The sequence below is a fragment of the Stegostoma tigrinum genome, chromosome 32 (assembly GCF_030684315.1).
Source record: "Stegostoma tigrinum isolate sSteTig4 chromosome 32, sSteTig4.hap1, whole genome shotgun sequence".
Taxonomy (NCBI): domain Eukaryota; kingdom Metazoa; phylum Chordata; class Chondrichthyes; order Orectolobiformes; family Stegostomatidae; genus Stegostoma; species Stegostoma tigrinum.
In genome coordinates, this window is record NC_081385.1 from 6,212,432 (window position 1) to 6,228,523 (window position 16,092).

The 16,092-nt window shown below is 46.2% G+C and overlaps 1 protein-coding gene across 5 annotated transcripts in view; it reads right to left on the minus strand.

Annotated features, from left to right (window-relative positions):
* Positions 1 to 763: 763 nt before the first annotated feature.
* scn2b (sodium channel, voltage-gated, type II, beta) overlaps positions 764 to 16,092 on the minus strand; it is a 41,508-nt gene continuing 26,179 nt past the window's right edge. The window contains exons 5-6 of one of the 5 annotated variants that reach the window (XR_007250545.2): positions 15,368 to 15,429; positions 1,602 to 1,691 (exon numbers count right to left, since the gene is read on the minus strand). Coding sequence is in view for 3 of the 5 variants with exons in the window: in XM_059638951.1 (XP_059494934.1) it covers positions 1,418 to 1,691 (274 nt within the window). In the remaining 2 variants the exon portion in view is untranslated. Of the gene's footprint in view, positions 1,692 to 5,483; positions 6,013 to 11,243; positions 15,430 to 16,092 lie in introns of those variants that run through there. The other 4 variants (XR_009442863.1, XM_059638951.1, XM_059638952.1 and 1 more) reach the window with 4 other exon arrangements.

Here is a 16,092-nt window from a genome sequence, read left to right on the forward strand (position 1 = left end):
GGGTGACATAAATAAAAAAAAAACAAATAAACACACTGAAGTACCCTTTAGATATTTCAGATGTAGAATTAATGTACAACGCATTAATAATATACATAGTTCATTGACAGTTGCTCATTGGTCTTCCATCTGATGCGTGCATTAACTAATCTCTATTTACTGCACTTACATCTCAGTTACAGGAACATTGCCAGAGGTCACTTCGTGCAATTAACTCTGCAGGCACTGAACTTTTGTTATCAAATTAATTCTGAAAGGATTCGCATGGTGGCAGGGTCACTGGATTAGTAATCAAGGGTGACTAGGATCTGGGGGTGTGAGTTGAAAACCCAAGTTGGTAATTAGTAAAATTTCTTCGGTAATTCCAGAAAATAAAGCTGGCCTCAATATTGGTGATTGAGGGTTATGAATACTCAAATGCTCACTCATACCCTTTAGGAAAGGAAATAGCCATCTTTACCCAGTCGGGCCTTCATGTGACTCCAGATCCACAATAGTGTGATTAAATCTTAGTAGCCTAGTGGTTCATTCAATTCAATTCAAGAGCAATTAGGGATTGGCAATAAATACCTGCCAGGTCACTGATGCCCATGTAAGAGAATAACTATAACATTTTGCCTATAATGGTTTGAATGATCTCCTACCAGGTTGTGCCAGTCTATAATTCTAAAGAAGCAATTAGAATCGTAGAAACAATTAATAAAATTAACTAACATTCATTACTTCAGAAGCACAGGATGTTTACAGTGCTGAAGGAGGTCATGTAGCTCATTGTGTCTGCACCTGAAAGCACAGATATCTAGTGAGAAGCACAAGGGCTTGATGAAGAATAGGAGGCTCAAGATCATTTGGCCCATTGAGCATCATCCTCCACAGATTTTGAACCATTTCCTTTTGTGATAGGTTCTCATGATTCCAACAACAACTTGCATTTATGTAGCACCTTCAATGCAGTATAACAACCCATTGAAATTTTAAACAAAGTGACCCAAAATTATGCTTCTGTGACAACTTCTGTCACCCCTCTAAGCTAATGAGGAAGTTCTCCTATTAATTAAAATTAACAGCTTTAAGACATAGTCCTCACAGTCAATGATATCCTACTGGTCAGATGATTCTGACAGCAATGCACATCAGTGCTGCATTACAGCTGAAGACCTGTGAATGAGAGAACATCAAGAGTTCAGGAAGCCCAGGAGAGAAACTGCCCCAAGAGAGATGAATTTGATATGATGCTAATCTGAGAGCAAATGAAGAGTTTGCAGTATTGCAGGGAGTGACAGTCTTACTCCATGTTGAGGAACAACTGGAGTTTTAATGGATCCAGACTGGTAGCAGTGAAGTTAGAGAGGGAACAGCCATTAAGAGTGCAGTATAGACACCCAAGGCCCAGGGAACAAAGCAACTCACAGTACAGTTATAATAGTGTTCCCAGGAGATAAGAATAATGGTTTTGGCACAAATCATAGCAACTGGACAAACTTCTAGCTATCCCAACAGATTTCACAAAGGACACAGCCAATAATCCAATCTTGTCAGGAAATAGCATTGCGGTGTAGCATTTGATGACTTGCTTCCGGAGTAGGTTGAGGAATTTGAGCAAAGTTGGAAAGGTTGAGTTGAGACACTTAGAAAGTGTAGAGTTGACGGATTTACCAGGGATCTGGTGGCTGGGATAACGGAATATGGTCCTGAAAGTGATAACAAGATGGTAGTTAGTTTGGGTTAAAATCAACCAATGGCAAAAGGTAGTTGTCCTAATTTTTGTTTCTATCTACAAAAGTATGACATTGCTGATGTCAAATCCATTTGCTCATCTTCACTTCCCTACTCCTTCATATTCTATACCTAACCAAAAAATGACTGATCACAGCATTGAAAGCTCTTTTCATTTCTGTGGGACCATTATGTTGGAATCAGGCAATAGAGTGAAGGAAGACAATTAGAATCATCGCTGGTGAGGACTCAATATTTTCTCTTGCAGCATAAAAGTTACACTCGTCTGCACAGCCCTGACACCTTAAACACATCATGAAGGAACAGGCAGCTGTTACCCACGAAATAAGAACCCAGCAGTTCCAAGTGAGCCAGGATCAAGACAAGGAGCTGCGGTAAGCAGAAATGTTTACTTGTCCAGATAGATTGCTTTGGTATGTGGCACAGTGAGGGCTGCTTGGCTCAGGATCTATTGCGGACTGCTCAGAGGGCAAGGGACATGAGTCTAGAAATAGGTACCTGCTCAATGTCAGACAGTAACTCAAACCTCAGCCAGGAAGCAACTCTCATTCCAAGGGCAGCTTGAGATAAACTGGAGCTAATTAAATAAGGTGGCACAGAGACAAAATGGTCTCATGCTTGGACAGCGGGTAAGGAACGCAACAAACAGAATGTTATATTTGTCTTTCTTTCTTCCTGTTTGGAAATAATAGGGCAATGGAGGTTAGGATATGACTGATATAAAAACAAAGTTGCTGGAAAAGCTCAGCAGGTCTGGCAGCATCTGTGACGGAAGAAAACAGAGTTAACGTTTCGGGTCTGGTGACCCTTCTTCTGACCCGAAACGTTAAATCTGTTTTCTCCTCCACAGATGCTGTCAGACCTGCTGAGCTTTTCCAGCAACTTTGTTTTTGTTCCTGATTCACAGCAGCGCAGTTCTTTTGGTTTTTAATTAGTATAGGGCTGATGTCTTACAACCCACCCTAAATAACCATGCTTGCTGATTCCTTACCAAAACATTATTCAAATAAGGAGCCCCAAGTCCTGTTATTGTGGTTGCTTGTTAAAGCACAATAAGTGTACTTAAATTAAATTATTTTTCAATTCTTGGTGTTACCAAGTCTGAGTATAAGAGATAACAGGAACTGCAGATGCTGGAGAATCCAAGATAACAAGTTGTAGAGCTGGATGAACACAGCAGGCCAAGCAGCATCTTAGGAGCAGGAAAGCTGATGTTTCGGGCCAAGACCCTTCTTCAGAAATGGGGGAGGGGAATGGGGTTCTGAAACAAATAGGGAGAGAAGGGGAGGCAGATAGAAGATGGATAGAGGAGAAGATAGGTGGAGAGGGGACAGACCAGTTAAAGAGGCGGGGATGGAGCCAGTTAAGGTGAGTGTATGTGGGGAGGTAGGGAGGGGATGGGTCAGTCCAGGGAGGACGGACAGGTCAAGGGGGTGGGATGAGGTTAGTAGGTAGGAAATGGAGGTGCGGCTTGATGTGGGAGGAGGGGATAGGTGAGAGGAGGAACAGGTTAGGGAGGCGGGGACAAGCTGGGCTGGTTTTGGGATGCGGTGGGGGAGGGGAGATTTTGAAGCTTGTGCAGTCCACATTGATACCATTGATACCATTGGGCTGCAGGGTTCCCAAGTGTTGCTGTTCCTGCAACCTTCAGGTGGCATCATTTTGGCACTGCAGGAGGCCCATGATGGACATGTCGTAAATGTAATGGGAGGGGGAGTTGAAATGGTTTGCAACTGGGAGGTGCAGTTGTTTATTGCGAACTGAGCGTAGGTGTTCTGCAAAGCGATCCCCAAGCGTCCGCTTGGTTTCCCTGATATAGAGGCCGCCACACCGTGTACAGGGTATACAGTATACCACATTGGCAGATGTGCAGGTGAACATCTGCTTAATATGGAAAGTCATCTTGGGGCCTGGGATGGGGGTGAGGGAGGAGTTGTGGGGGCAGGTGTAGCATTTCCTGCGGTTGCAGGGGAAAGTGCCGGGTGTGGTGGGGTTGGAGGGAAGTGTGGAGCAGACAAGGGAGTCATGGAGAGAGTAGTCCCTCCGGAAAGCAGACAAGGGTGGGGATGGAAAAATGTCTTTGGTGGTGGGGTCGGATTGCAGATGGCGGAAGTGTCGGAGGTTAATCCATTGGATCCGGAGGTTGGTGGGGTGGTACATGGGGATGAGGCGGATTCTTTTTTATTGTTATTCCGGGGAGGGGGTTTGAGGGATGAGTTGCGGGAAATGCGGGAGACACGGTTGAGGGTGTTCTGAACCACTGTTGGGTGTTCATTGCAGTACTTGAAAAATGAGGACATCTGAAATGTATGGGTGTGGAATGTCTCATCCTGGGAGCATTTGCGGTGGAAGCGAAGGAATTGGGAATAGGGGATGGCATTTTTGCAGGAAGGTGGGTGGGAGGAGGTGTATTCCAGGTAGCTGTGGGAGTCGGTGGGCTTGAAATGGATATCGGTTTCTAGGAGGTTGCCTGAATTGGAGACAGAGAGGTCCAGGAAGGTGAGAGAGGGTGTTAGAGATTGTCCAGGTGAACTTAAGGTTGGGCTTGAAGGTGTTGGTGAAGTGGATGAACTGTTCGAGCTCCTCTTGGGAGCATGAGGCGGCGCCGATACAGTCATCAATGTATCAGAGGAAGAGGTGGGGTTTAGGGCCAGCATGGCTACAGAAGAGGGATTGTTCCACGTAACCTACAAAGAGGCAGGCATAGCTTGGACCCATGCAGGTGACCATGGCCACCCCCTTTGTCTGTTGGAAGTGGGAGGAATTGAAAGAAAAGTTGTAGAGGGTGAGGACGAGTTTGGCTAAGTGGATGAGGGTGTCGGTGGAGGGGGAACTGGTCAGGCCTGTGGGACAGGAAGAATTGGAGGGCCTTTAAGCCATCTGTATGGGGAATGCAGGTGTATAGGGACTGGACATCCATGGTAAAGATGAGGTGTTGGGGACCAGGGAATTGGAAGTTCTGGAGGAGGTGATGGGCGTGGGTGGTGTCATGGATGTAGGTAGGGAGTTCTTGGACCAAGGGGGCGAATAAATCTGTTTTTACCATCAACATGTGCCTCACATTGTTATCTTGTATTTTGCTTTGTTTCTAAGAGCTTTAACTGGCCTTTCGTGCATTTGCAAGATATCTTTCACAATCTCTGAAAACCCTAAGTCATTTATATAAATGCCAATGAAGCAGTTATGAACTTTTGCCAGCACACGCTGTAATATGGGAAAAATGACAGCCAAACGGACACCAACACACATGGCCAAATTGATTGTTTCAGAGCCAGTTCAGTGAAGTGTCTTACTATGATTGTTCAGGGTATTAGTGAGTTCACATCTGGAGTACTGTGTGCAATTTTGGTCTCCTTATCCGAGGACGGGGTAGGCCATTTAGGACTGAGGTGAAGAGAAATTTCTTAACCCAAAGAGAGATGATCCTGTCCAATATTCTGCTACTGAAAGCAGTTGAGGCCAAAACATTGAATGTTTTCAAGAGGAGTTAGATATAATTCTTAGGGCTGAAGGGATCAATGATTCTGGGGAGAAACTTCGGATAGTGTGTAGATCAGGTATGGGCCGCATTAGACTGAAGCAACATGCTATTACTGTTAAAATAGCTCACTGGTACCCATTATATTCAACGTCAAAGATAGCAAATGCAAACACAGTTTAGTTACAGCATCGGCCCCATTTCTCAATTATGGCTGGGGTGGTAGGCTGAAGAAAATATAAAAGAAACTTCAGAACATTGAGCACTGTTATTTGAATCACATTTACTTTATTTCTAACCTTGTAACAGCTAATGGTTATCCAGTAGCCCTTACAATCCCCTCATATAATATTGTCAGTACTGAAAACATCCCCCCTCCAAAGGGGGAAAACACCATGTAAAATATATAAAAACAGTAACAGTTCTCAAATACTTCAACCCTCTGACATGAGTCGACAAAATGTTTAAATGAGTCAATGCGTACTTCAGCATTGGGGAAGGAGATTTATGGTGGCTATTTGGAGTGGAATTAAAAGCATAGTTCCATTGGGATATCACACAGATTACAAAGAGGACTCGGATGGAGGCTTTGCTGGTGTGTTGAAACTGGGAGGTTTACAGAAATAGAAGTAAAAAGGAAGTCTGTTATTTGTCAAGCAAAACAAAGTTCACTATTTCCTCCCAGATTGTTGAGGAGTTTCCAGCAATTAAACAATGTCTCCTAGATGTTGTCATCAGCTGAATCCCATAGGAAGGATATCATCTTGTTACAAATGGTGGTCATTTCCTTCGAACACCTTCATTGGTTATAAAAATATCAAAATGGATGAGAAAGAATCAAAACGTATTTGATATTTCATCAAGAACAATCCATTTAGGCACAAAGAATCTATTTGTTTTCCTGTTGCCTCTGGTAAGAGAGGGCACTGCAGTGATGGATATGTGGGACAGATAATGACAAGAGATAGAGTGGGGGGTGGGGCATTGGTGGCGTGCATTGGGTTGTAGGGAGGTCAGATGTCCTGCAATAAAACTGCCTGGATTACGGCAACTCAGAATCGACAGCTCAAACTAAATTGTAAGTATGCCCTCCATCACCAAAAGGGTCAGGAGCTGAGGCCCGATTGTAACTAAAACATCCAACTTACAATTGCCTTTCCCATCTGGAGTAGGAGGGAGCCGTTCACAACATCAAGTCTTTTCAACCATTTAGAGAGACCTGTGATGTAGCTCCCCAAACAGAATCTCCCACTCTCAGAGTTGGTGAGTTTGGAGGTGGGATGGGTATTTCACGCGGGGGCATTGAGACAGCCTCAGAACTCCACTGCTTTCCCATCTCTGCCAGAACTAATTTTGAGATGGCTAGCCTGTGGTCAACTTTGCCAAATCGTTGCTGGCTGGGGCCAACTAGTGTTTGCTTAAGGACCTCAACATGTCCCCATTGTTAGAATTGTCCCAGCTACAAGTAGGTCTGTAGCTATTCAGTGTGGGTGCTAGATGTGAGCATCTTGACATCTCAGAGATGGGGGTCCCGTGATCAAAGGTAGTCAATACCCAGTTGACAGACTGGACATGGGACAGTGGGGAGCCTGCAAGGAACCACCTTCCTGCCTTGCTTTTGGCCCCGCGAACCCCAATCCAGGAAAACCCTCAAATGAGTTACTTACCTCTGTCTTGGCTCCACTGTGATTCTTGGGAATTCCTACCATTAACAGCCGTGGTTTTCTCCTGCTGAGTGCAGGAGATGCCAGACCTCTGACTGACTAATGGGGGGGCTGTCAGCCCCAGGGGAAGATCCTCTGGTGGCCTGGGCTTGGGGTTCAGAGGGCTTTCCCAAAATGAGGTACTGTGGGTTTCTATTACTGGTTCTCCAGCCAACAGATGATACTCCAGCAAGATTTTGTCCCATATCCCTTTACACACCAAGTGAACAAAAGTTTATCATTTTCTGATTTTTGAAGTGAGTTTCAAATTGATAAACTTTTTTAACCCCACTCCTAAAAGGACTGGCACTGGGATTTTGAGTCTACCCGCAAACATTTGGCTCCCTCTCTACCTCTCTGGGCTGGGCATTGTGTGCCTCTGCTAAATGTGGTTTTTTTAAATTCATGGGATGTAATTCTCACTGGCTTTGCCATATTTGTTGCCCAACCCTAATTACTCCTGAACTGAGTGGTTCACTCGACCATTTGACAGGGCTGTTAAGAGTCAACCACATGACTGTGGGTCTAGAGCCACATGTAGGCAAGAGCCAGTAAGGATGGCAGTTTTCCTTCCTTCAAGGGCTTTAGTGAACCAGATGAATTTTTACATAATTGACAGTGGTTACGTGGTCATCATTAAGTTAACTTTTATTTCCAGTTGGGGTGGAGGGGATATGTCATAGAAGGAAGGTGCTCAACTTAAAACCAATCACTGAGCTTATCCCCATAATAGAGGGTGGGGCAAAACTGGTAGCCTGCCCACCATGTAAATATAATTAAAGGTCAACTGAACTTGTTAAAAGCTTAATTAAATTCAAAACCATACAGCCCGAGTCTTAATATGGTGGGCATATAAGTGGGATTCACGCTTTCTTCACAAAGTGTTTAAAATGACAGTAATAAAGGGTTACTATTATTGGAGAGACCCCTTGCTTATCAGGAATATAGCATTTCCCCTTGCCTCCTTGCCCCTTGCTGTTCTTTAAAACCTATCCTCTGCCCAAAGCCCGGCCCTCAGATATACCTGGTCTGGGGTAGTATTGGGCCTCCGAAAACCTGCCTGCAGTTCCAAAAGTGTCCTCTAGGTAGCTCTGGTGCTGTCAAAGTTCAGATAACGGGACACTTTCCCATTGATGGGCAGAATTCCCATTAAGAGTTGTTTAGTAACACCATCCCCACCCCCACAGTCTTTGTGGGGTGGGCTTATAATCAGTCAGTTGGCTGGCTACTGACCTTTACGCTGCAGTATTTGAGGTGGGGCAGTAGTTAATACGCCAAACTGTTGCCTATAATTTTTGGCACTGTGAACCTGCTTCAACTATACATCACTTCAGAACTTTGATCAAATCACTCCTCAATCTTCTAAATGCAGAGGAATGCATCCCTAGTTTGCATAAATTAACCAGGTATCATTCGGATTTATCCCTATCTGTTCCAATTGCACACTCACCAAAAGTGTTTGCAATTAGCAGTGACCTTCAGGCTGAAGCACACTCATCTCAAATAAAATAAGTGGCTTATTTCAATCTTGTTTGTGAACAGCTCCTGGGCACATCCTGTACAGAGTGAGTCTGGCACACTTGTTCCAGTAAACAAGTGCAGCTCAGCTGGTAAGGGGCTGAAGGTTAGTTGGAGCACTGAAGCCCGAAGGGGTATTCCAAATACAGCAATGCAAGGAAGTGACAGAGAGGCAGAGGTTCAGACTATTTCTCACTCTGCTAACTTGATACAAAGCATCTCATATATGGGATAGCATCTGCACAACCCAGGAGAAGTCAGGATAGAATTCCAATCTACTTCCATTGGGAGATCAGGAAAATAGGGCTGCTATCTCTGGTTGGAGGCATTCCAGGAGGTTCGATCACATTATGTGCTGACCATGTGATGTCTGATCACATGATCCTGTATTCCTACACTTCCCTTCAAAATTACATTTATTCTATTATCACTGACCAGATGTGGTGAAGAATCTCAAGATCTAACACAGTAGGCCAGGCAACATCAGAGGAGCAGCAAAGTTGACATTGCATGTCAGGACCCTTCTTCAGAAATGGGGGTGGGGTTGGAGCTCAGGAATAAATAAAGAAGGGGTGTGGCTGGGATGGCAATAGGTGAGTGCAGGTAGGTAGTGGTGGGGATTGGTCAGTGAGGTGGGAGGAATGGATAGGTGGGAGAAAAGATGAACAGGTTGTGTCAGGTCAAGGACGCAGGGATGAGAGGGAAGGTTGGTCATGGGATGAGGCCGGGGGGGGGGAGGTCTTGAAACTAGTAAAAGCCACATTTAGGCCATCAGGCTGCAAGCTCCTGAGGTGAAATATGAGGTGTTGCTTCTCCAGTTTGCCGGTGGCATTGTTGTGACACTGGATGGACATGTCACTGTTAAAATGGTTCACAACTGGAAGGTGTTGTCATTTGTCCTGAAGAGAGCACAGATGCTCTACAAATCAGTCTCCTAGCCTTCACATGGTCTCACCGATGTAGAGGAGGCCACATCGGGAGCAGCGGCTACAGTAGACCACATTAGCAGATGTGCCGGTGAATCCCTGTCTAATGTGGAAGGTTTGCTTGGTGTCTTGAATGGAGGTGAGGGGGGAGGTGTAGGGGCAGGTGTAGCACTTCCTGTGGTTGCTGGGATAGATGCCGGGGTGGTGGGGTTAGTGGGGATTGTGGAGCAGATGAGGGAGTCACGGGTCACGGAGTGAGAAGTCTCTATGAAAAGCAGATAGGGTTGGGGAGGGAAATATCTCTTTGGTCATGGGGTCGGATTGTAGGTGGCGGAAGTGGTGGATAATGATTCGTTGGTTGCGTAGGTTAGTGGGCTGATATGTGAGGACAAGGGGTATTCTGTCTTTATTTTTGTTGGGGGCAGGAGATGTGTGGGCAGAGGTGTGGGAAATGTAAGAGATGCAGTTGAGGGCATTTTCGATAACCAAAGGGTGTGATGTTGTGGTACGTGAAGTAGGAGGACATCTAGGATGTTTGAGAGTGGAACGCTCCATCTGGGGAGCAGATGCAGTGGAGGCGAGGAATTGGTGGTAGGGGATCGCATTCTTGCCGGAAGGTGGGTGACAGAATGTGTAGTCTATGTGGCTATGGGAGTCAGTGGGCTTGAAATAGGTATCAGTTTCAAAGCGGTCACCAGAGATGGAGACAGAGAGGTCCAAGAAGGAGACAGAAGTAGAGGTATCGGAGATGGTCCAGTTGAAAGGTTAGTTAAGTTGATGAACTGTTCAAGCTCCTTATGGGAGCACGAGGAAGCACTGATACAGTCATCGATGTAGTGGAGGAAGAAGTGGGGGTTAGCATCAGTGTAGCAGCAGAAGAGGGACTCTTCCATGTTTCTTACGAAGAGGCAGGCATAGTTTGGGCCCATGCAGGTACCCATGGCCACCCCTTTAGAATGTAGGAAGTTGGAAGAGTTAAAGAAGCATTAATTAAGAGTAAGGACTAGTTTGGTTCAGCAGATGACGGTGTCGGTGGAGGGGGACTGGTCAGGCCTGCGGGAAAGGAAGAAGCGGAGGGCTTTTAGGCCATCTGCATGAGGGATACAAATGTAGAGGGACTAGACATGCATAGTGAAGATGCGGCGCTGGGGGCCAGGGAATTAGAAGTCTTGGAGGAGGTGGAGGGGGTGGATGGTGTCACGTACGTAGATGGGGAGTTCCTGGACCGGGGAGAAAGCAGAGTCAAGGTTAGCGGAGATAGTAAAATGTGAGGCTGGATGAACACAGCAGGCCAAGCAGCATCTCAGGAGCACAAAAGCTGACGTTTCGGGCCTAGACCCTTCATCAGAGAGGCCTTCCCCTACTGCATCCCTAAACCAGCCCAGTTCGTCCCCTCCCCCCACTGCACCCCTTCCCCTACTGCATCCCTAAACCAGCCCAGTTCGTCCCCTCCCCCCACTGCACCACACAACCAGCCACCAATATCTCAAGGTTAGCGGAGATAAGTTCAGTGGGACAGAGACAATGGGTCAGCTGGCACAGTCAGGTTTGAGGATTTTGGGAAGGAGATAGAAGCGGGCAGTGCGGAGTTGGGGAACAATGAAGTTAGAGGCTGTGGGCGGGAGTTCACCTGAACTGATGAGGTTGTGGATGGTTTTGGAGATGATGTTTTGGTGGCTGGGGGTGAAGTCATGATCAAGGGGGCGGTAGGAGAAGGTGTTGGAGAGTTGGTGCCTGGCTTTGGCGATGTAGACGTCAGAGCGCTATACTACAGCTGCGCCTCCCTTGTCCACGGGTTTTGTGGTGAGGTTGGGATTAGAGCAGAGGGAGCGGAGGGCAGCACATTCCGTGGGTGGTGGGGGGCGGGGGGGGGGGGGGGGCGTTGGAGTGGGTGAGACGGGTGGAGAGGTTGAGGCGATCAATGTCGCAACAGCAGTTGGAGATGAAGAGGTTGAGGGAGGGTAGGAGGCCTTGGGGTGATGCCCAGGAGGTGGGGGTGTGTTGGAGGTGGGAGGGTACGGTTAAAGAAATAGGCGTGGAGGCGGAGGCAGCGGAAAACTGTTTGATGTCCAGGCGTGAGTGGTATTCGTTGATGTGTGGGTGGAGGGGGATGAAGGTGAGTCCCTTACTGAGGACTGATTGTTCATCCTCAGTGAGGGGCTGGTCTTGGCGGGGGGCGCAAACAGTGAATACCAGGCAGTGCCTGGGGTTGAAACCGGGTGTAGAGTTGGTAGCTAGGCTGGAGCTGGGTGTGGGGGCAAGTCTCACCCACCTTCCTGAAACCTCCCCTACTCCCACTTCCTCTGCCTCCGCTGCGTCTGTTCCCAAGATGGGCCATTCCAGTCCCAAACGTCCCAGATGTCTTCCTATTTCAAGAACTGCAACTTCATCCCTCCAGCGATCAAAAATGCCCTAACTGCATCCATTGCCTTTCCCACACATTGCCCTCACAGCCCATCCCTGCAACAAAAACAGATCCCCCTCGTCCTCACATATCACCCCACCCACCTCTGCATCCAATGTATCATTCCCTGCCACCTGCAATCCAACCCCACAACCAAAGAGATATTTTCTTCCTCACCCCATCTACCTTCCACTCTGCAACTCCTTCGTCTGCTCCACACTCCTCACTAACTCGCAGGAAGTGCTACACCTACCCCCTCACCTCCATTCAAGACACAAAGCAAACCTTCTACATTAGACAAGGGGTTCACCTGCACATCCATCAATGTAGTCTATTGTATCTGCTGCTACCGATGTGGCCTCCTCTACATCGAAGAGACCAAGCGCAGCCTCTGAGACCATTTTGTAGAGCATATGTGCTCTGTTCAGGATAAACGACAACACCTTCCGGTCACGAACCATTTTAACTTGCCCTCCCACTCCTTAGATGACATGTCCATCCTGGGTCTCCTCAAACTGGAGGAGCAATACCTCATATTCTGCCTCGAGAGCCTATAGCCCAATGGCCTAAATGTAGATTTTACCAGTTTTAAAATCTCCCCACTCCTGGCCTCATCCCATGACCAACCCTCTCTCTCATGCCCAACCTGACACAACCTGTCCATCTTCTCTTCCACCTATCCGCTCCTCCCAACTCAATGACCAATACCTGCACTCATCTCACCATCGCACTTACCTTCCCCAACCACACCCCTCCGCTCTCTAGTTATTTCTGAGGTCCCAGCCTCCTTCCTATTTCTGAAGAAGGGTCCTGACCCGAAATGTCAACTTTTGAGTTCCTCCAATGCTACCTGGCCTGCTGTGTTCCTCCAGTTCCAACACTGTGTTAGCTCTGACTCCAACATCGACAGTTCTTATTGTGTCTGTCTTAAGGTCTAACTGCCCTCAGTCTCAGGACCTTCCTCCTTCCTGTTGTTTATAAAAAGAATTATAAGAGACTACTCTGAAAGGCACTGTATCAAAAAAAAAATTGGTTTTCCATTTCTCAATCGCTCACTCTATCAGTGGGAAGATCCTCTCTCTTCACCACAGTGAAGGCCCCCAGGCTCTGTCTTCCCTGAGCCCTCACCTCCTGTCCCGCTTCCCAAAAAGCCCCAAGTCCCCAGTCGACCCTAAGCTCTCATTCCCCAGTGTCCCACTTCCTGAAGTCCCCATTCCCCAGCCTCTCTGTATCCCTTCAGCCTGAATCCCCTATCTCCCTCTCTCTCCCCTGCTCTGACCCCACATTCCCCGGTCCCCTTCTCTTGAGCTCCCCTCTCCTTTTTACTCCCAAAAATCCCCAATTGTCCAGTCTCCGCAAGATTTTGACCCCACCTCATTCTTGAATTCCCTTCTCCTCTGAACCCCTATCTCCTAACCCAGAAATCCCCAATTTCCACTGACCCCAAGATCCCAAGCCTTCATTCCCCCAGTGTTCCCTTTCCCAAAGTTCACATTCCCCTCTCCCCTCACCAAGACCCCACTTCCCAGTCTCTGTTCCTCCTGTCAGACTACAGAGCCACCTTGCCCCTTGGTTGCTTTCAGTTCCATGTCTATGATGGCTTTGTGCCGGAACAGCTGAGATCTCCATGGGAATGGTTTGGGGAAATAATTCTATTTAAAACAAACAACAGGTTCATCTGTTTCTGGCTCCCACTGCTGGGTAACAGTTGACTATTAACAGACAGATCAATGTCTGCTATTCCAGTCAACACAAAGCAGTGATATCATTGAGTCAGAGATTGTCAAGCTACTGGAAGCAGCACTTGGGATAGGAATTCCTGACTGTGGGAAGTTCCTGGTCATTCCCAGAGGACTATGAAAATCCTCTTGCAGCACTCCCCCGTTGATGACCAGAATAATAAATTTAGACTATTTTTTGACCAGTCAATATATTCTGACTTCAACAAATCTAATCCTGCTGAAAAACTGTTCCAAAAATGTTCTTTTCTGTTTGAGGATTGTTCCTCGCAGTACAAGACTGAATTAATTTACTTTCTCGACAAAACATTACCCATTCATCCTGCATATGGAAACAGCCTGCACTCACTCTTCTTCCAAGGGAGAAAGGCAGCAGTAGATGTTTTGAAGTGGCCAATTGTCAACCACCATGTCTAAACCACCATCTTCAGAATTTCCCCTACTCTTAGACTTACAGGGATTATGGACAAAAAAACACTGTACACCGTTATACATTCTGGACCTGTTAACCATATCAGTACAGACATTAGCTCCCAAGTTTTTACAGCAGATGTCTAGTGGCATTGTTTAAAAAGAAACAAAGTCAGCAACAATATTAATCTTGAGGGCAATTTTGACCTTACCCGCCCATTGGAAACAGGGGATTGGGTGCACAGGAAGAGTCTATTTAGTCTCTTGAGCCCTGAGGCCATTCAATAAAAACCCTATCAAAAACTTCTGCCTGAACAAAGTTAACTCCATAACTAATTAGAGTTAACTAACTCTGTCTTTGCCTGTTCCATATCTTTTAATGCCTTCAGTTAGTAGAAATCTATCAAAAGTTAATATTAACAATAGATGTAGCATTAATTTCTGTTTGTGGAAAATTCCAAACTTCAACTGCCCTTTTCATGTGTTAAAATGTTTCCTAACTTCTCTCCTGAAAGATCAGTTTCTCATTTTTTGACTATGCCCTAGGCTCACAACCAATAAAACATAGCTTCTCTCTCTCAGCACTATCTGCTGTCCTTAATATCTTGAGAACTTTGATCAAGTCAGTCCTTAACCATCCAAATCTCTAGCCATGTCTATGCATGCTCTCCCTGTGATTTAACCCTTTGAGTTCAGGTATCTTTCTGGGAAATCTACACTGCCAGCTGCCCTAATGTCAAGATCTAACCGAGGGCCCTGTGTCCAGAAAAGCTTACAGTGTCTCCAGGAGTGGTTTAACCACGAAAGCTACCCACTTGCAGTAAGGTCCTTGGGATACATAGGCCAACATTCTAAAAGCCTTTTCCATCATTTTCTCTCCTTGTTCATGACATTTTAATGATCTGTTCACCTGTATCTCCTCAAGACCTCCTAGTCTTGCACTTTTTGCTGGTTTTGTAGCTCACCTGATTTTACTTCCAACTGAAGGCTGATTTTGAGAGGGATGTAAAACCAACACTGCACCCAATCCCTTGGGAATGCTGCCGAGTGATTAGGTTAAAGTTACCCTCACCAGTGTGTTAGAAAGCCATGCAGCAATCAGCCTGGGTGTGCATTATTGATACTAGAAGGTACAGCGTTGCTACTCTGTTGAAACATGCACAATTGATATCCCCAGTTAGAAATCACCACACTGGTAGGAGACTTGGCATGATTTGTAGTGCAATATACACAGCGATGATGTGAAGCTTATGGTCTCGTTGGGTAATTCCGTATTTTCTAGTTACACCAATGTGTGATTTGGAGGTTGATGACATGCATAGCGAAGTTAGCATGGTTTCACAGCACAGCAGAATTATCTCAGCGCTCATGTTGCATGTGATGAGGCAATGGGTCTAACACAGGGACGAGTCGGAAATATCCCACGAAGCACGGAGACCAACAGTTCTCACCAGAGGCAGATCACTGTCAGCCTCTACCTTTGCTCACAGTTCCTGTGTTGGTTTAGTGCTGCCTGTGGGCAAAAAAACACAGAAATGGCATTGGACCAGAACAATGCATGAACTTCAATCACAATGTCAGGGAACTTGACAATTACAACAAAAACAATTCAATATATATGCTCTCTTGCGCTCAACATTATGTGTCTTCTTCTGTGTTGGAGGGGCAAGCTGGATTGTTATAGTGCCTTTTGGAGTAGTATCCTATAAACAGCAACTGCCAATATATCAGAGAGTGGGGATTGGGTTATCTGTAACCAGGAACTGAACAGGACAAGTCAAATAATTACTGCGGTTACAAGGGCAGATTAGAGGCTAAGAATTCTGCATTTCCTGACTCTCCAAAGCCTGTCCACATTCCACAAGGCACAAAGCAGGATTGTCATGGATTACCCCACTTCACTTGATGACTGCAACTCTGAAAACACTAAAGAAGTTTGATACCATCCAAAATAAAGCTGCCTGTTAGATTAGCACCACATCCAAAAACACCCACTCCCTCCAACACCAACATTCAGTAGCAGCAGTGTGTACCATCTACAAGATGCACAGCAGAAATCCACCAAAGGTCCTCAGACAGCACCTTCTAAAGACAGGACCATTTCCATCTAGAAGGACAAGGACAGCAGATACATGGGAACACCACCACCTTCAAGTTTTCCTCCAAGCCACTCACC